Genomic DNA, 20,333 nt, shown 5'->3' with positions numbered 1-20,333 from the left:
TGAGCCACCGCGCCCGGCCCCCAGTTTCTTCTTTTATTGGTTGTGCTTTTGGTCTTGTATCCAAGAAATCTTTGCCTAACTCAAGGTCATGAATATACATCTACGTTTTCTTCTAAGCGTTTATAGTTGTAGATGTTACATGAAGGCTATAATCCATTGTGAGTTACTTTTTGTATATAGGGTGAGATAAGGCTGTGAATTCCCATTTTTTGCCTGTGGATATCCAACTATGCCAGCATCATTTGTTGTAAAACAAAAACCCATTCTTTCTCCACATTAAATTGCCATGGCACCTGTGTCAAAAATCTCAATCATTGCATTTAAGGGCCCAGCTTTCTCTCTCCCTCTCTCTCTTGATCATCATGGTGGTTGGCAGACTGGCTCAATATCATATTAACCACTATTCTAAATGTGTGATCTGATTTACCAAGAGGTGCAAGGACCTCCCACTAGAAGACTTAAGTCAAAGCCCGCTGCAATGTGACCACCTGAGGTTGGTCAAAGGTGTTGGGGTTCGTCCGAGCAGCAGAGGGCCTGTCTCTGCCACTTACCAGCTGTGTGATCTGAGTTAAGCATCTTCATCTCTGCCTGCCTCAGTTTCCCTGTCTGTAAACCGGGGGGGGGGGGCGGTAGGAGCTTCATATCTCAAAGGATTACTGTAAAAAAGATGAACAGATACACGGCAAGTGCTCAGAGGGGAGCCTGCACGGTTAATGTTAGCTGTAATACAGATGCAGTATTTTCTGCAACTACGTTTGACTCCAAATGCTTAGCCTGGTTCCACATAGACTAAGATGAAAGAAGGGAAGGGGCAGTGGAGGGGGACTCCATATCGACTGTGACTGTCCCTTAGCCGTTCCTGCAGCTCACAGATCTGGCTGTTTCTGGCATCACCTGCCTGGGGCAACAGACGCAATCCCATACTCTTTATGTAAATGTCCCTCCTTTCCTAGGAAGGCCTGACAAAGCATGGGTCCCTTCCTGATGCCAAAGAGAACTGGAAGAGTCCTTCTCTGATCATTATAAAAGGAAAGAGCTGGGAATCATGAAAACAGAGCTAACACCAGCTTCTCCTCCTCTCTGTTTGGTTTCTACTGGATTCAAGTATCAGACATGCATGCACACATACATACCTGCATGCCCCACACGGACACATACACATACACACACTGACACGCACACATACACATACCTGCACACCCCCCTGTACACACAGTTGTGCAGATATGATCACAGAAACATAAACAGATATGCACATGCACACACCCCTGCACACACACCCTTGCACACACACCCCTGCATACACATGCACACACATCCCTACACACCCCTGCACACACACACTTCTACACACACATCCCTGCACACACACCCCTGCACACACATGCATGGAGACACACCCCTGCACATCCCTGCACACACACCCCTGCACACACACCCCTGCACACACATACTTCTACACACACATGCACACGCACATACACCCCTGCACACACATGCACACACACCCCTGTACATACATGCACACACATCCTTGCACACACCCCTGCACACACATCCCTGCACACACACACTCCTGCACACACGCATTCCTCCACACACCCCTGCTCACACACCCTTACACACACACACTTCCACACACACATGCACACACACCCCTGCACACACATGCACACACATCCTTGCACACACACCTGCACATCCCTGAACACACACCCCTGCGCACACATCCCTGCACACACACCCCTGCACACACATTGCATGCACACACACCCACACATACTCCTGCACATGCATGCACACACGCTCACACACACCCCTGCACATGCATGCACACACACGCAGCCCTGCACACATACATGCTTGGCAGGCTCCTCCCTCCTCCATCTCTTCCTCCTTTCCTTTATGAGCAGTTCTCCCTCCAGAGGCCCAGACTTCCTCTTTCACATCCAGCTGCTCTTCTGAATATTTGTTTCCAAGGGCTGCCCTTTGCACCCCTTCACCCCTACCTGAATCCTAACACTTGCCCCTTAGGGTGGGATTCTCCATCTTGGCACTGCTGACCTCTCTGGCTGGGTTATTCCCTGTCTTGGGCAGCCCTCCTGTGCAGTGTGGGGTGTTTAGCAGCCTCCCTCGCCTCCACTCAACTGCAGGCCAGGAGCACCTCCTCCCTGCATTTGTGACAATAGAAAATGTCTCCAGACATTGCCGATGTCCCCTGGGAAACAAAACCATACTCTGTTCAAAACAGCTGCCCTGCAGGCTCTTGTCAAAAGTGTGCAGGACAGAAATTGGGAGGCTGAGAGTGGGCCCTGGCGGGCACGGGTCAGGAGAACTCGGAGGGGCACATTTTGCAGCCTGTTCCCACAGTGAGAATCCCGTGTGCTTGTCTCCAGGGCTTTGCTCACTCTCCTGGGAGCTCCGGAAAGCTGCACTTGTGCTCCCTTCCTCGTAGGTTTGCTGTGCAACAGTCGTGGCTTCTGTGGCTCCTCAGGCCCGGGGGCGCCCCTCGAACCCTCCACTCTTGCTCCAAGCACCTTCCCTGGGAAGCTGCATCTGCCGGGTTCGCAGACAGGAACGGAAACATGGACGGAGCCACGTGGCTGAGCCTCTGTCCTGATAACGAAGCTCCGCTTTGGAGGAAAAAGCACAAATCGCTACAAGCCCGGGGCACAGGCGACCTCGCTCTGCAGAGAAGAGCGGATGCCAAGCTGTGGAAAAGCTACCAGCTCCAGCGCTTGGCTGAGGAGTTGGGGAGAGGGTGTCGGGAGGCGCGGTACCTGCACGTCGGAGGCCTGGACCGACTGCAGTCAGCGCGTCTGTTAGGCTGGGGAGGAGGACGGGCCAGGGAAAATGAGCCCGCCTCAGAGGGGCCCGTCCAGCGGAGATCAGCCAGGCCCCCAAGGGCCAAGGAGAAGCACAGAGCGGCCCCTAGTGAAGAGAGGAGTTGCAGGGAAGAGTTGGGCCAGCAACACCCCAGGCACTCCAGGCCCCGGAAGACAGCAGCGAGCCCAGAGAAACCACAGACTACAAAAGCCATGGGTCAGACGAATTCTCACCTGGCCCTGCCTGAGAAGAGAAAGGGAAGGCGAGAACCTTCGACCAAGTCCGGGGGTGGCCGCGGTGCCATCCACCCTCGGAGGAGCAGGGGGCCGGACCTAAAAAGGCCAGACCCACTCGTGGCTGCTGTGGGAGAAATCAGGCGTGTGGAGGGAAAAGAGAAAGGAACAGCTCGGGCGGGGAGGAGGCCACTGGGACAGGGGGCAGTTTGCTTTGTTCCAGCCCTGACCAGTCGCTCTCGGGGACAGAGTCCAGAGGGGAAGCTGAGAGACCTCGGGCAGCTGTGGCCAGCTGGTGCCAGCCACAGAAGGGAAGCTGTGTCCCCAGCATCTCAGTGCACGCTCCGGGAGAAGAACAAGTGGCAGAAAGAGCTGGAGTTGGCCTTTGAAGAGTTGTTTAACATAAACAGAAAGCTGAAAAAACACCTGCGCTTGTACCTGGCACTGAAGCCCAGGATGGACCAGAGCCCCGGGGAAGAGCATGCCTTCTCAGAGATGCAAGAATGTGGCGCTGAGACCCCAAGAGGGAAGAAAACAGCAGACGCAGAGATGCTGCCCGCCGGGGAACCCAGGAGCCTAGCAGAGGAGGTGGAGCAGCAGGCAGCGTCCAAGACCAACTTGAAAACGTTAATGGGCAAGGTCAAGCCCACGTTTAGAAATGGAAGTCAAACATTGTCTCCTGAGGCAGGTATATTTATCAGTGAAGGGGACTCATTATCGTATAGCACTGAATCTGGACAAGAGACCCCCAAACTGGGCATGCTGGCAGAGGGCTCCCTTCAGCTCCACCTTCAAGACCAGACAGACAGAGCGGGTTCAACGGCATCCAGGCAAAGGCAGAAAGCAGAGATGGAGCAGAGAAGACAAAAACAACTGGAATCGCTTGAACGAACGGAACACCCAGATATGAGCTTGGAAATCCACTACAAGGCTGAGTTAGAAAAAGAGAGGAGGGAGCAAAGAAGGGCTCGACTGGCGCATCTGAAGTCCTCCTCCACAAGAGCCCGGGAAAGGGAGAGAGGATCTGAGCTCAGCACCAATTCCCCATCGGGCACCAGCCTCGCCGACGACGACTGGCACAGTCAGATGATCCGAGACCAGCAGCAGCAGATTTTAGAGCAAAACAAGTTGCACAAGCAGTTTCTTGAAGAAGCCAGGAAACGCTTGCAAGAGTTCCAGAACATATGCTAAACGCGAGAGGCCCACCCGGGGTAAATACATCATTGATAATGGTGATGCCAGAGCTGATACCCGAGTCTCTAAGATCTGTGTTTGCGTCATTGCCTCAGAGACTATTAGGCCTCTTTAAAATGGGCAGTCTGGGGCCAGTGCAGTGGCTCACGCCTGTAATTCCAGCAGTTTGGGAGGCTGAAGTGGGCAGATCACCTGAGGTCAGGAGTTCGAGACCAGTCTGGCCGACATGGCGAAACCCCGTCTCTACTAAAAATACAAAAATTAGCCGAGCATGGTGGCATGTGCCTATAATCTGAGCTACTCAGGAGGCTGAGGCAGGAGAATCACTCGAACTCAGGAGGCAGAGGTTGCAGTGAGTCGAGATTGCACCACTGCACTCCAGCCTGGGTTACAGAGTGAGACTCGTCTCAAAAAAAAAAAAAAATGGCAATCTGTCATACTGACAGATTGAGATGGAGTCTCACTCTGTTGCCCAGGCTGGAGTGCTATAGTGCAGTCTCAGCTCACTACCCCTGCCTCCTGGGCTCAAGCGATTCTCCTGCCTCAGCTTCCCAAGTAGCTGGGATTACAGGTGCCTGCCACCACGCCTGGCTAGTTTTTTGTATTTTTAGTAGACACGGGGTTTCACCACGTTGGCCAGGCTGGTCTTGAACTCCTAATCTTGTGATCCGCCTGCCTCGGCCTCCCAAAGTGCTGGAATTACAGACTTGAGCCACCGTGCCCGGCCTAGTCTTGCCTTTAAAACGAAGTCCCATTTGGGAAACCACCTATATACAAGAATAGGAACCTGTGTGGGTTTCAGTGGGTGTGTCTAGCCCGTGTACTGTGGATGCATCTCCCAGAGCTGATCATGCCACTGCACTCCGGCCTGGGGGACAGTCTGTTTTCAGGGGCCACAGGCACAGATGGAGATTCCAGGTTATTTAAGCCCTTCAGATGTTTTAGCCAAATAAACACTGGCCTTTCAGGGGCACCCAAGGTCAGACGGGCACAATTTCAGGAAACAGATCACTTGGTGCTTAGCCACGGGCTGAGACATTAACAGAGACTGAACCAAAGCTAAAACCTCTTAGTCTTTCTAAGTGACAGAACCAGCATTGTTTAAATAGCACATCACGTAATACATTCTTATAACTTTAAGAGAAAAGAGAGAGGACAGAAAAGAGAAGATAGGCAACCCTCGCCCCACTGGGTGACTCCCTCTGGGACTGGCAAGGGTGTGGGCACCTGGGTGTTTGATCAGTTTCCTCCCCGCTAGCTTTGCCACCGACCTGGCATCCACCATGGCCACGGAGACCTCACACTGGGTAGCTTCTCTTCTGCCAGTTGCAGTCTTAGGGACAGGGACAGAGATCAACACACTTTTTCTGCAAGGAGCCAGAGAGGAAGTATTTTAGCCTTGGCCAGCAGTGCAGCCCCTGTGGCAATTACCCAGCTCTACTGCAGCTACTCAGAAGCAGCCACAGATGATACAGAAATGAAAGGGCGTGGCCAGGTTCCAATGAGACTCTGCAAAAATAGGTGGTGGGTGGCATCTGCTCCTTGTGCCATAGTTTGCTGATCCCTGGACTAGGATGGTTTCAGAGTCTGTCTCCCTCCCTTCCAAGAACCTCAGATACATTGACTTAGATCAACCAGTCTTCGTTTGTGACATGTTGGTATCATTGGTCCCCGAATGGCCTTACTTATGAATATTTTGTAGATAATATAATGAAGCACTGTGAGCCCACTACCCAGACCCAAGACCCAGAAATTCACTACCTGTGCGCTACCTCCCTTTTCCCTCCCCCTGCTGCCTCCTTGGATGTATACCTGCCGATGGCTCACACCTATAATCCCAACATTTTGGGAAGCCAGCGTAGGAAGTCCTTGAGCCCAGGAATTCGAGACCAGCTTGGGCAACATGGAGAGACCCTATCCTACAAAAAGTTGAGCATGGTGACGTGTGCCTGTAGTCCCAGCTACTTGTGAGGCTGAGGCAAGAGGGTCGCTCGAGCCCCAGAGGCTGAGGCTGCAGGGAGCTGTGATCACACCACTGCCAACCTGGGTGACAGAGCGAGACCCTGTCTCAGCAACACAAAGATGCTGGGCACGGTGGCTCACGCCTGTAACCCCAGCACATTGGGAGACTGAGGCTGGTGGATCGGAGTTTGAGAGTCAGGAGTTTGAACAGCCTGGCCAACATTGTGAAACCCCGTCTCTACTAAAAATACAAAAAATTAGCTGGGCGTGGTGGCAGCACCTGTAATCCCAGCTACTCAGGAGGCTGAGGCAGGAGAATTGCTTGAACCCAGGAGGTGGAGGTTGCAGTGAGCTGAGATTGCGCCACTGCACTCCAGCCTGGGTGACAGAGCGAGACTCCATCTCAAAAAAGAAAAAAAAAAGAAACAAAAGGTATACCTGCTGAATGTGGGGCTTAGCCCTCCCTATCTTTATCCGTACATGTATGCTAAACATAGTGTTTAGTTTTACTTGGTTTTGAACTTTATAAAAAGGATATTATGTGGGGTCTTTTGGAAGCTAGGCTTTTTGGGCTCAGCATGGTTACTGAATTCATCCACATCACACAAACGCCTCTCTTACTCATTTTCACTGCAGCATATCCTCATCGTGTGTATGATCATAGCTTCTCCTGTTTCGTGCTTGTTTCCAAAAAGAGGACTATATCTCTGATGCATTTGAATCAAAAGACTGGGTATCAAAAAGTGCTTTTGGCACAGCTGGGATGTAGGTGTGGGAAAGATCCCATTTATTGCTCTTTTTTTTTTTTTTTTCCTATTTTTACCCTTTTTCCCCAGAAAAGATTGACCTGTTCTTATAAAATATTTAATTTGCAAATATGAGGCCAGGCGCGTTGGCTCATACCTGTAATCCCAGCACTTTGGAAGGCAGAGGTGGGTGGATCACTTGAGGTCAGGAGTTCAAGACCAGCCTGGCCAACATGTGACGAAACCCCTTCTCTATTAAAAATACAAAAATTAGCCGGGCGTGGTGGTGCACGCCTGTAATCCCAGCTATTCGTGAGGCTGAGGCAGGAAAATTGCTTGAACCCAGGAGGCAGAGGTTGCAGTGAGCTGAGATTGTACCACTGCACTCCAGCCTGGGGGCAGAGGGAGGCTCCATCTCAAAATAAATAAATAAATGTACAGATATGAGTCCTAGACACTGTCTTAGTCACTAGAGATGAGCAGTGAGTCATGCACATGGAACCACAGGACTCCTGCTCTGGTGGAGGACGCAGGTGATGAGTGAGTAACAGCTGGAACTCTGGCTGTGTGGGGCGAGGTGCCCAGCGGGACCCCAAGTGCATGCCTCTGAGAAACTTGAGCCGGACTTCCCTGAAGAACATGAAGCTCGTGGAACCAACAAGCGTTACGCTCATTCGGACGGGGTGGGAGCAGCAACCCACAAGACTTTTTGTTTTTGCTTTTGGGTTTTTAAATCACCAGTAGCTTAGGTCTCTGTTGTCTGTGGCTTTCTGCTTGAGGCCAAGTAGAGAAAATTTGGGGCCGGGCATGGTGGTTCACACCTGTAATCCCAGCACTTTGGGAGGTCGAGGCAGGTGGATGGCTTGAGCCCGGGAGTTTGAGACCAGCCTGGGCAACATAGTGAGATTGTGTCTCTATAAAAACAAAAAGTAGCCAGGCACACTGGCCTGCACCTATAGTTCCAGCTACTAGGGAGGCTGAGGTGGGAGGATCCCTCGAGCCTGGGAGGTCCAGGCTGCAGTGAGCTGTGATTGCGCCACTGCATTCCAGCCTGAGTGACAGAGACCCTATCTTAGGGGGAAAAAAAAGCAAATTTTGATCTTAGCCTGGTTTGTATCTATCCTCTGGTTCCGGAATGTCATGGGCTAGGGTTGCAAAGTCTCTCCACAATTTGCTGTAGGCTCAACATGATTAAGAAGGAAGCTGGGGGTCAGGAGGGCTGCTGTTCCTCAAAAGCCACAAGGATTTCTCAGGGCAGGGTGTCACCGTGCTCCTGCTGTTCCTGCACTTGCGTTGTGTCTGGCTATTTTTTGCATATGGAGACCTGGAGCGTAGCCGCCTGTCACTATAACATCACCTCTGTCTGAGAGGGCAGAGAGGATGTTAGGGGATGACTGAGTTAAAAGCCATGGCCACAATGGGGCCCAAACATTGAGTAGCCAAGGTCTTCATGCCTTAGCCTGGAAGCCACAGTCTGATGGAGGGACCAGCCTGCCTTTGAGTGGGTTATTCTTGTTTCTGTTTTCAAAGGTAGTATTTGTGACCCGTGTGTTCTAGGTTAGGAATCGCCCCTTCTTGGCCACACTTGAGCTAAAACTAGGTGTGGAAACAGGCAGTGAGACAGGGTGGAGGGTGACTCATCTCTGCCCGGACGGTCACACCTACACTGTCCCATGGCAGCAGGACCAGACACCCGGCCCTTTCCCACCTGTCCTGCAGAAGGCTAAGGGGACGGGCTGGTTCTTTAACTGGGGCATTGGCGTGGGCACTAAAACAGCTCTCCAGGACGCCCACACCCAAAACCGTGGCCTTCCAGTGATTCTTACGGAAATGTCATGGGTGACTTTCCATCCCAGGGCCTGGCAGCGCCTGTGTTCCCCTCCCCTCTTGGTCACCTTGGCACAGCTGGACTGTAGTGGAAAGGCCCGTGGGGCAGCCTCCAGCCTCCCCTGACTCACCCCGTCCCATGCCTCCACCAGGAGCCGGTGAGAGCCCTACTGCCGGGGTTGGAGCCCTGGCTCTGCCACTTGCCAACAGCTCGGTGACCTGGGCAGAGTGTTAAGGTTTCTGCACTTCCTCCAAGGCCTGGCCCTCCACCTCCTGCCCCTCACACCCAGGTTGCAGCATCTCTCTTCCCACCACCCCTGTTCCAGACACAGGTGCACAGGGCCCGCCCCCTGCCTTGTGAGCCTAAATCCTCCCCGAAGTGCCAGGCACCTCATAAGGCTATGCTGGCGGGCTCAGGGGTGCCCCCTGGACTCACACCCCAGCCCTTGCCCAGCCTCCATTTGACTGTAAAGTAAGGGATGGAGCCACCCGGAAGGGTGTGGGGCTCCTGAGGTTTCCAGAGAGCACTGCCATGCCAGCAGTGGTGAGGACCCCGGATGTGGTGGCCGTGTGCAGCTTCATACTCCTAAAGCACTTCCAGGCACCCCGCACAGTTCTCCTGCTCTGAACACTTCGCACCTTCTAGAGCTCTGCTTTGGTTTGGTGCTTCTGCTCCCACCCTTGGGGCACAGCTTCCGTGTTCCCGCCTCACTCTGCTTTTGCTGGAACCTTCGTCCTCTGGGCTCTTCTTTGCTCCCTGCCTTGTGCGTTCTTCTCCCGAAACCACAGGGACCCAGGAAGGCCCCCGTGGCTGAGCAGTGGTGCGTGGGTTGCCCTGTTTGTCCGCAAGGCTTGGAGGGGGAGCAGCGGCGTTGCTTGTGCTTGCTGCTGAGGTCAGCTGTCCATGGGCTGGGGGAGGCTGACGGGGTCTGGCAGGTGCCCCTTGTTCACCTCCTGACCTGCTCTCCCCCAACCTGCTGGCCAATTGGGTTTTGGATGTGACCCCACACTGGGAACTGCCCTGGGGGATCCATCTTTTCTCCTCACAAATCTCCCTTCCACCCCAAGCCCTGTGTGACCAGGATCTCAGACACATAAGACAAAGGGATATAGGGTTTTTAGAGTGGAGGGGTGGGCAGAGCACCCTCCCTGACCTGCGGTAGTTCTTCCAATGAGTACAAATGGCAAGGAGCTTATATCGAGACCTCCAAGAAGACACGGGGCAGAGGGCTGGGGTGCAGCCTGCACTTGCAACTGCCGTGACAGCCCAGTCCGAATCCTACAGCTGGAGACGGGGCTACACAGTCGCACACCCCCCAGGACAAGCTCAGGGAGGCTGGGGGCCGCTCAGCATGGGGCTCGATTGCCAGGCTGTGCTGAGGAGGAAGGGAAAGAGGAGTGGGGACACCGGCCCCCCGCTTTCATTCTCTCCTGGGTGTGTGGCCCCCGGGATTCCAGCCTTCACGTCCCTGTTTCTGTCTCCTGAGAAATGCAGCAAGTTGCAGCCCCCCAGCAACAGCACGAGGAGAGAATCTGCTGCTGCCCCTGGCTACGGAGCTGTCACCGTGGCCCCCTGCTCAGCCGTTGTTGGGGGGCGGGTTGCAGGGACGGGTGGGGGTTCCCTCGGTGCCTCTCCAAGCTCCCTCTGCTTCCTGCCCTGCACGGTCCTGCTCCTGTCCCTGCTCCGGCTCTGGCTGGGGGTGTGCAGGGCTGAGCTTGGCTCTTCCGTGGGTCTTGGCGGAGAAAATGCAGAGCTGCACTTCCCTCCACAAAGCCGCCCTGTTCTCAGCAAATCCTCCCAGGGTCAGTGCATTTTTTTCGAGTGATTCAGCAGCACGTGAATGGGAAGGGCCGAGCCCAGCCGGAGGCTCTGGCATGAGACCTGCTGGCCCACGAGGGAAAGGGAGGGCAGCAGGACGTGGGCTGGAGGTCCTCCCAGGGCCGCAGAGGGAGGGAGCAGGGCCCTGGGGTGGGGAGGGCAGCAGGAAGGCTGGGCAGAGAGTGCGGCTTAGCTCTGCGTGGCTGAGGTGCTCTGATAGATGCTGTTTCACTCGAGTTCCCCAAGGGGAGCCAAAACGAACGGGCAGGAAGTGAGATGGGAGAGCTGGTCTCCATGGAGACGGGCACTCAGTGGCCAGCAGCTCACGTGCGCTAAAACCTTGGGCAGCTGAGGAGGGAGCGTTCCCTGGCGGGGCGAGGCCTGGAACACCCAGGTGCCCGCTGGCAGGTGGTGTGGCCCAGGGCTGAGGCTGTGCTTCTGTCCCCTGATCTCTGTTGTGTGCCCTGTTATCTTCTCTGCCCAACCCTCCCTCCCACCCCCGCCCCCCGACAACAAAACATCTTTTCTGAGTAGTTGTCATTCCAGGCATTTCTCACCCTGGCCTGAGTCATGCTGGCCAAGTCCTCTGTCCTCACCCTGGATGTCACGGTCCTGCCCTGCTCCAGAGCTGCAAGTCACCACTGAGGGTGGACCTGGGGCTCCTCTGTCCCAGCCACCCACAAACTCTCAAGATCAGAGTCTGGAAAGGGAGGTGGTGCCCCACGTCTTCACTTCTGGTGTCTATACCCTCAGCTGGGGACAGATGCCCAGTGTGCTATGCCGCCCCCTCTGCTGAGGTCTTTCCTGCTCCCCAGAAGGCCCCATTGCTGGCTTCTGGGGACCGAGGAGGTTGGAGGACCTGAGGGTGGGTCTGGCCTCGGCAGCAGCTGCAGGGCGGGAAGAGCTGGGTCCCGCCCAGCACCACGGGGCTGTTTTTAATTACCAAGTCACAGCCCCCTTTTCTGCTCATTTCCCTAAAAGGAGTGAGCTGGGAGGAGGTCTGACGCACTGCTGGCCAGAAGGGGCCGGCATGAAGGGGCCAAGGAAGGGCAGAGCCCAGTGCTCGGGGGAGACCCTCGGACTGTCCACCGAGGGCACCCGGCTGTGTCACTTGAGGCCAGAGGCCGAAGGTGAGCTGGACCAGCTAACCCTCGCTGTCACCTCACAACCCTTGTGACACTTCCTGGCTACTCAGCCTTGCCCTGTGCGCCTGCGCCCCGTGCATTTCCGTAGGGAGAGGCGTAGCCTCCAAACCTAGAGGACTAGAGCAAGTGTGGGGTCCTTGTAAGCACAGCCCCTTCCTGGATCACCGTCTGCCATCCCTGGCAGCGTCTGTGGCCACTTCTGCTGCTCCAGCTGGCGAGGTCAGCCCCATCCTGCTGAAAGAAGGAGGTGCTGCCTGAATGGAGAACTTCCATGTTTCTAAGTGGTCTTTACTATGATCCCAGATTAGTTACACCCAAACATTTAGGGATCCCACAGTGATCTGAGAGCAGGACTATGAGAAATACAGTCATTTATTACAGTAGTCGCAGGGCAGGGCCACAGCTGTGTTACTGGACATCTGTCCCGAGCTGAGGGTGTAGACACCAGAAGTGGGGAAAAGAGGCTTCACCTCCCTTTTCAGACTCTGATCTTGGGGGTGGCTGGGGCAGAGGGGCCCTGGTACACGCTCAACTGGCACTTTAGACATATTAATCAAAATGGTCAGGCCAGGCCAGATGGCTCACGCCTGTAATCCTAGCACTCTGGAAGGCCAAGGTGGGTGGATCATGTGAGGTCAGGAGTTCGAGACCAGCCTGGCCAACATGGTGAAACCCCGTCTCTACTAAAAATACAAAAAAAAAAAAATTAGCTGGTCATTGTGGTGGGCACCTGTAATCCCAGCTACTCCAGAGGCTGAGGCAGGAGAATCGCTTGAACCCAGGAGGCGGAGGTTGCAGTGAGCCGAGGTCATGCCATTGCACTCCAGCCTGGGCAACAAGAGCGAAACTCTATCTCAAAAAAAAAAAAAAAAAAAAAGTCAATGGTCAAGCAGCCCCAGCCAGATTGACCAGCCATATGGTGTCGTCACATCCACCCAAAAGGGACAAGAGACTCTCACCCTGAATGGCAACGCAAGTTATAGTTACAAACATTAGCAAGGGCTTTACTAACTGTGTGATTTGAGGGTGCAGATGTTGGCGCTCATGGTACCCCGCTTTTCTGGAGAGTTTAGACAGGAGGCATGGAACGTCGCAGTGCTTCCCCAGTAAATGAACAGGGCTGAGTCCACCTGCAACTGCCATTGGATCCTGCCCAGGAGTACGTGGAGGTTGGGTTTCATCTGGGAGAGAGAATAATTCCTCTGAAATGATTGGCATGCAATTCCACCTAGAGGCAAATGAACCAAATGACGCTGGAAGACATTGGCAGCTCCGGCCTGCAGACTGTATTTGCATCTACACAGTGCAGAGTCCTCCAGGGCTGGCCCCTGGGATGCAGTGGCCACTGGTCTTCATTGCCACTGTGGGTGCTCCGGGCTGACTCTGACCCAGCTGCAGCATCAGAATGCCCCCCACCCACTAGTGATTGGACCAGTAGGGTCTTTGGCACGTATTTGAAGCCCCCACCTGACTCCCAGGAATGACCGATGTTCAGAGCATGGGGACTCCTTGGCATTCTCCACTGGGCCATGAGCAGAATAGGACAGAGGGGAGGGAGGTGCTTTCCCTGGCAGTGCGGGTCCTGTGGGCGCCCCTCCCCAGGTGGAAGCTGGAGCCTGCAGAAGAGGGTGGACGGCTGGGAGGGCCAGTGCCCTCTGGTGATACGGAGCAAACCCTCCCAGTCCGAGTCAGCGCGCACGCAAGGCGCAGATGATCGGGCCGGGTTTTCACTGTGTGTTTAGCAGCCGAATGTGTTTCTGAGTCCCAGGGATCCCTGCACCTCGTCTGGGCAGACAGGTGACTTTGAGGGACAGTGGGCCACCTTCTCCTGCTGCCTGAGCGCGTCCCTCAGCCAAGATAGGCGCTGTGCTGTTACAGGGTGTGGAGCGCCCTGGGAAGAGGCTGTGAGCGGTCTAAAGGCTGGGTGTTGATGTCCACTGGTTTGCCTGTCCCAAACCGGGGCCTGGGGGCCCGGCAGAGTGGCTCAAGTGGAAATGTTCTGTATGGTATATTTATACATATGGCACGTGGGATCCCTCCAGCGAGCAGTTGGGCCCTGGCAAGATAATAAAGAGAATTCAATGAGTGTGGAATAAATGCATTTCTTAGAGGCAATTTTCTTTTTCTTTCAAAGGCAGGGTCTCCTTCTGTCACCCAGGACCAAGGCGCAGTGGTGCGTTCATAGCTCACTGCAGCCTTGAACATCTAGGTTCATGCAATTCTCCTGAGTAGCTGGGACTATAGGCATATGCCGCCACGCCCAGCTAATTTTTGTGGGTTTTTTGTTTGTTTGTTTTGTTTTGTTTTTTTTGTTTTGTTTTTTAACAGATGAGGTATTGCTATGTTACTCAGGCTGGTCTTGAACTCCTAGCTTTAAGCAACCCACCCGCCTTGGCCTCCCAAGTGCTGGGATTACAAGTGTGAGCCACTGCACCCGGCCTTTTGAGGCAATTTCCTTTTGGGGTCTGGCTCCCTCCCCCAGTTGTGGGCATAGCTTGTTCTTATTTTCCGCAGGAACTTCCGTAGTGCTTTTGTGGACACAGTAGGATTGGAAAGGTGTTGGTGGGTGTGTGAAGGGGACATGAGGATGCAGGACCCACATGTTGATGGCAGCAGAGGGGACACCGAGGAGAGAGAACAAGAGAGGACCGTGCCACAGAAGCCCTGGCGTCTCTGCCTGGGGCTGGCGTGGCTGGAGTCTGGAGGGTGCCGCCCCTCAGGCCAGCCTTTGGCCCTGGCACATGCTGGTGACACCAGGTTCTCCAGTAAGCCGCCTTCACTGTCTGCGGCCGTCCGAGAGTAGCAGCCAGTGCGGCCTCCTGGTTTTCCAGGGGCTGTTGTGATTCTCGAAGGCTGACCGTAGCCCGTCCTCTTTGGATCGTCCGCCGCGACCTTGGTTTTCCGCCCACCCAGTTCTTTTCCGTCCCCACTCGGGCGGGTGCGTGAGGGGTTGTTTTTGCAGGGGGGGAGGTGACATCATGTGGTGTCCTGGGCCGGAGGGGTGGGGGTGGGGACCCCGCGGTTGTGTGTGCTTTGAATTCAGCCGACGGTTGTACATTCCAGTAGCCGGCATCTGGCAGTGAATTCATCAGCCAGTGTATCACCCTTGATCTCAAACCCAGATGTTGTGTTCACAGCAGAAGGGAAAGAAGGAAAAACGAAATCCGAGACGCTCAGGGAGAGGCCGTAGGTTTTGGGCTCAGGGCAGTTAGAACGAGAATCTTTATAAAGACTCCCCCCTCTCGCAGCTTGCCTCTGGCTCCTTGGGGACGGGGCAGAGGAGCAGAGCAGTCCCCTCTTCGGGGCATGGACAGGAGATGGGCTGACGCCAACCCCCCCGCCCCAGTGCCTAACACCAGGCCCAGCACCCAGTAGGTGTTCAATAAACGTGTCTGTGCCCCGATTTTCATTTCTTCCCAGATTCCTTATATCTCTTCGATTTCCCCAGCCCTGTTCTTCACATGGTCTGGACTCAGAGAGGCCCTCCCTTTGGAGTGGCCTTCTTTCCCCTACAGTCCTGGTGGTCCATCCCGGAGCCCAGAGTGCGGACCATTGCTATTGGCATGGAAATGTGTTCTGGAGAGCTCTCCCTCCCTCCTCCTCTGTCCACCACTGGCCGTTGGAAACTCTCCTTCTCTGCGTGCCTGTCCGTCGTCTGTCGCCTTGCCTGGATTGGATGCTCCTCCCAGGCAAGGCTTTCTGCATGCAGGATCCACCCTGTACCCTCTCTTCACCTGCTGTCGCCTCTGGGCAACAACCGCCAACAGGTACCCACCGCTCTGAGCAGGTCAGCGGTGCAGATCCCGCTATGCCGACCGGTGTGCACTGATCAAAGCTGTCAACCAGCCCCTCTCCGTCATATCTGCGGCACGCTGGTGCTTTGGGGAAGGTTGCCGTGGAACTGGTCCTTCTTTGCCTCTCTTGATTCCCATTTTCCTTCTTTCATGTAATTTCTCATTTTGCAAAGTGGGGGAGGAGGTGCCCACCCCCAATTTAAAGAGACCCTGAAGAATCGGAATTCTGTTCCCCAGGAGCAGACTAAAGCAGCCCAGTGGAGATGGGGATACCCTCAGGCTCTGCTCCTCCAGGCCCCTCACCCCCACTTCCCTGCAGGCATCTGGCGGCCTCCTTGCCAGTTCTCTTTCTAGTCCTAACCCTGCATGGCTACCCTGGACCCTTGGTTCAACCAGCCTCCTCTTTTCGGACACTTTAAAGGAGGGAAGTGTATCCTCTGCAGCCCCCAGGCAAAGCTAGCACGTTGGGAGGTTGCATCAAATCGAGACTCTGTGACCTGCTGACCAGGACGAGGTCTCCGTACCTGAGTGGCGTGATGCCACCGTCCCAATGCCTCACCCACAGGAGTGAGAGAATTCGCCTTGCTCATCTCTGTGATGCTCGTGGTCCTGAACCATACGTACATGAGTTCCCGGGCACTGCAGGCTCCACACCAGCCCCTGTAGCCATCACCATGAACTCTCAAGTGTCAGGACTGTTGTCATCGTCTCCGTCTTAGGTGTGAACAACTGTGGCTCAATGAAGTCAAGGAACTTCTCAAAGATCACCCAGCCATCCAAGGGCGAATGCAAGATCTCTGTCTCTTGCTGCCTCCTTCAAACAAGTGCCCAGCTGCCACCTGGGAGCCTTAGGCATTTTTGTAAGAGAACAACATGTGAACCTCAATGCCCAGGGTAGGATGCAACATTTTGGCCGTTTTTAAGTAATCTTTGCTTATTTTCTAAACTCCAGTGACATGCTTATTGAGTGCCTATTGTACGTTAAGCGTTGTGCAGCATAGTGGATCATTGAAAGGCAGCTCCAAGGCCAGGCACTGTGGCTCATGCCTGTAATCCCAGCACATTGGGAGGTGGGCAGATCACGAGGCCAGGAGTTCAAGACCAGCCTGGCCATCATGGTGAAACCCTGTCTCTACTAAAAAAAAATGCAAAAACTTAGCCGGGCATGGTGGTGCGTGCCTGTAATCCCAGCTATTTGGGAGGCTGAGGCAGGAGAATTGCTTGAACCCAGGAGGCAGAGGTTGCAGTGGGCCAAGATTGCACCACTGCACTCCAGCCTGATGACAGAGCAAGACTCCATCTCAAAAAAAAAAAAAAAAAAAAGAAAAAAGAAAAGAAAAACAGCTCCAGAAATTTCCAAAATAACATACAGAATTCAGTAGACTGTAGTAAAGGCCGGCTTGCTACTCCTTCTGGAACTGTTGATTCCTTTGGATTCTGCTGGTTTGCTTTTTTTTTTTTTTGAGACGGAGTCTCGCTGTGTCACCCAGGCTGGAGTGCAGTGGCGCCATCTCGGCTCACTGCAAGCTCTGCCTCCCGGGTTCACACCATTCTGCTTCAGCCTCCTGAGTGGCTGGGACTACAGGCCCCCGCCACCACGCCCGGCTAATTTTTTTGTGTTTTTAGTAGAGATGGGGTTTCACCGTGTTTGCCAGGATGGTCTCGATCTCCTGACCTCGTGATCTGCCCGCCTTGGCCTCCCAAACTGCTGGGATTACAGGCGTGAGCCACTGCGCCCGGCCTTCTTTTTTTTTTTTTTTTTTTTTTTTTTTTTTTTTAAAGACAGCGTCTCACTCTGTTGCTCAGGCTGGAGTGTGGTGGCATGATCTCAGCTCACTGCAGCTTTCACCTCCTGGGTTCAAGCAATTCTCCTGCTTCAGCCTCCCAAGTGGCTGGGATTACAGGCACCTGCCACCACACCTGGCTGATTTTTGTATTTTTAGTAGAGATGGGGTTTCACCGTGTTGGCTAGGCTGGTCTCCAACTCCTGACCTCAAGTGATCTGCCCGCCGTGGCCTCCCGAAGTGCTGGGATTATAGGAGTGAGCTGCCGTGCCCAGCCCTGGTTTGCTTTTGTACTGGTGACTCTGCTACATGAAAAGCAAACTTTGACTAAGTTAATCTGGCACACTGACCGAGTTGCATAAACATTTTTTGGTGCAGCATTGTCATAAGGTATATAGATTAGGCAGGGAGCAAGACAGCCAAGGACAAACCGCACCGGGGCCGCCAGCCCAAAGTTGTCGGCAGCATCTCAGCTCCATCTGGCAAACAGTGAGCACCACCTGTTCTGCAGTCAGAATCTAGCCTCAACCTGTTAGGACCTCCCAGGGCCCTGAGCAGACAGGTGTGCAGGAATTGACAGCAGGATGGAAAAGAGATGGTGAATATACCAAGTGCTGCAGAAGGACAGGATTTCCCAGAGGAAGACAGAAAAGGGCTATTTTAGCTGGGTCTTGAAGGATGAAGAGAAGTTCTCCAGGCAGAGAGAGGGAGATGGCATTTGGGGCAGAAGAAACTTGCCTGTTCAGGCTGGGCACGGTGGCTCACACCTATAATCCCAGCACTTTGGGAGGCCAAGGTGGGTGGATCACTTGAGGTCAGGAGTTCGAGACCAGCCTGGCTAACATGCCAAACCCTGTCTCTACTAAAAAATAAAAATAAAAAAAAATAAGCCTGGCAAGGTGGCAGGTGCCTGTAATCCCAGCTACTCAGGAGGCTGAGGCAGGAGAATTGCTTGAACCTGGGAGGCGGAGGTTGCAGTGAGCCGAGATCGAGCCATTGCACTCCAGCCTGGGCGACAAGAATGAAACTCCGTCTCAAAAAAATATATATGATAATTAGCCAGGCTTGGTGGTGCATGCCTGTAATCCTAGCTACTTGGGAGGCTAAGGCAGGAGAGTCACTTGAACCCGGGAGACGGAGGTTGCAGTGAGCTGAGATCACACCACTGCACTCCAGCCTTGGAGGGTGACAGAGTAAGACTCTGTCTCAAAAAAAAAAAAGAAAAGAAACTTGCCTGTTCAGAGGTATGGATGCACCTGGGCGTGTTCAGGGCAGGGGAGTATTATGAACTGGTAGAATAGCAGGAGCACGGGTAGGGAGTGTTGGGCACAGCAGCCGAGTCGCCTGACTGACTTCAGGTTGCAAAGGCTCTCATATTTTAGGGGGAGTGGCAGGGAGCAGCCAAGGATGATGTTTGAGCAGAAAGGAACGTGAATACAAAAAGACAGCTGGTGTCAGTGGATGAGAGGATGGTTGGGAGGGCACTGGAAATAGGGGGCAGTCAGGGCAAAGCCCTCTGTTCTGGTGTGGCCTGCCGGGAGACATTTCCTAGATGTGGCTTTTCAGGATGAGGCCTGGCTTAGCCTGGGAAACAGGAACCTGTGGCCTTGGCCAGTCATGACTCAGCTCCAACAGAAGACGAAAGAAGAATGGGGTTTGTGCCTAGGCGGGGCAGTGGGGCAATGGCGTGGGACTCTGGTGCGGGACTCTGGTGCGGGACTCTGGTGCGAGCCTGGGATCCAGAGAGCATTGCTGGGGCCCGGGGGCATGGACACAGGTGGAGTCTGTGGGCCTCCATGCCCCGTGGGAAGAGACAGCCCTGCCTAAGGGGTTCCAAGAGATTTGAGCTGACCACGTGGGCCGGGGCTGGGGCTGGGGCTGGGAGGCTGCCTGGAGCCTGGCGTGGTCTGCTCCTTTCCTCTCTGTTTTGCTCATATCCACCCTAACATAGCACTTACCCAGAGTGACCCTGAATAGCTGAGTTTGGGAGGGCAAAGCTTTTAAAGCCATTAAAACAGACCATGTCACCAACTAATGGCCTTGAAATTAAAAAAGGGAGGGTTCTACCCAACCCTGCCCGAGTGACTGCATGAATTACCCATCTGCTTGTCCTCAGGTTACCAGGAGCAGAACAGAGTCCTGGCTTAATTGCTAGGAGAAAGCCGTGTGTTGCATGGCCTGTCAGCAACCTCAGGCTCCAGAATATTCTGGAATTGCCCCAGCCCTGCCTCTTCTCCATCTCCCTCCTCTTTGGTTGTGGCTTAGCTGGGCTCCTCTTTTCTTCTGTTTGTCCTTCCTCAGCATCTGTCCCTTGGGTCTGCCAGTGTGCCTGCTGATGTCTCCTTTTGGCGAAACTTTCTGAGCCTGCCCCTGTTGTGCCCTTGATAGAATCTGTGTTACTGCAAAGAATCACCCAGGCCTGGCGCAGTGGCTCACGCCTGTAATCCCAGCACTTTGGGAGGCCGAGGCAGGTGGATCATTTGAAGTCAAGAGTTTGAGAACAGCCTGGCCAATGTGATGAAACCCTGTCTCTACTAAAAATACAAAACTTAAGGTTGGGCACTGTGGCTCACACCTACAATCCCAGCACTTTGGGAGGCCGAGGCAGGTGGATCACCTGAGGTCAGGGGCTCAAGACCAGCCTGGTCAACATGGCGAAACCCTGTCTCTACTAAAAATACAAAAATTAGCTGGGTGTGGTGGCAGCTGCCTGTAATCCGAGCGACTTGGGAAGCTGAGGCAGAAGAATCTCTTGAACCCAGGAGGCAGAGGTTGCTGTGAGTTGAGATCATGCCACTGCACTCTAGCCTGGAGACTCCATCTGAAAAAAAAAAAAATTAACCAGGTGTGGTGACAAGGTAATCCCAGCTACTGGAGAGGCTGAGGCAGGAGAATCACTTGAACCTGGGAGGCAAAGATTGCAGTGAGCCAAAATTGTGCCACTGCACTCCAGCCTGGGCAACAGAGCGAGATTCCATCTAAAAAAAAAAAAAAAGAATAAAA

The 20,333-nt window shown here is 54.0% G+C and overlaps 2 protein-coding genes and 4 long non-coding RNA genes across 16 annotated transcripts in view; 3 read left to right on the top strand and 3 right to left on the bottom strand.

The window, feature by feature from the left end:
• CEP295NL (CEP295 N-terminal like) overlaps positions 1-6,646 on the top strand; it is a 14,342-nt gene extending 7,696 nt beyond the window's left edge. Inside the window, exons 3-4 of the mRNA XM_077973102.1 lie at positions 25-4,426; positions 4,894-6,646. Of these exons, the coding sequence (XP_077829228.1) occupies positions 2,586-4,250 (1,665 nt within the window). The 5' untranslated portion in view covers positions 25-2,585 and the 3' untranslated portion in view covers positions 4,251-4,426; positions 4,894-6,646. The remainder of the gene's footprint in view (positions 1-24; positions 4,427-4,893) is intronic.
• Positions 1-20,201, bottom strand: part of LOC144336024 (uncharacterized) — a 21,299-nt gene extending 1,098 nt beyond the window's left edge. Inside the window, exon 1 of the long non-coding RNA XR_013407416.1 lies at positions 20,147-20,201. This is a non-coding gene — a long non-coding RNA (uncharacterized LOC144336024). The remainder of the gene's footprint in view (positions 1-20,146) is intronic.
• The window catches only part of TIMP2 (TIMP metallopeptidase inhibitor 2), a 73,611-nt gene that overhangs the window by 31,244 nt on the left and 22,034 nt on the right, over positions 1-20,333 (top strand). The gene's annotated exons all lie outside the window — the stretch shown is intronic.
• LOC144336023 (uncharacterized) lies at positions 8,155-16,580 on the bottom strand. Its single transcript, XR_013407415.1, has 2 exons — positions 14,747-16,580; positions 8,155-8,435 (listed from the first exon to the last, which is right to left on the bottom strand). It is a non-coding gene; the product is annotated as an uncharacterized LOC144336023 (long non-coding RNA).
• LOC144336021 (uncharacterized) lies at positions 9,115-12,629 on the bottom strand. The gene is made up of 2 exons (XR_013407413.1): positions 12,237-12,629; positions 9,115-11,293 (listed from the first exon to the last, which is right to left on the bottom strand). It is a non-coding gene; the product is annotated as an uncharacterized LOC144336021 (long non-coding RNA).
• LOC144336017 (uncharacterized) lies at positions 18,440-20,333 on the top strand. Its single transcript, XR_013407409.1, has 2 exons — positions 18,440-19,801; positions 19,939-20,333. It is a non-coding gene; the product is annotated as an uncharacterized LOC144336017 (long non-coding RNA).

This window comes from Macaca mulatta, chromosome 16, assembly GCF_049350105.2.
Source record: "Macaca mulatta isolate MMU2019108-1 chromosome 16, T2T-MMU8v2.0, whole genome shotgun sequence".
In the NCBI taxonomy this organism is placed as follows: Eukaryota; Metazoa; Chordata; class Mammalia; order Primates; family Cercopithecidae; genus Macaca; species Macaca mulatta.
This window is presented reverse-complemented; position numbering and strand designations above follow the sequence as displayed.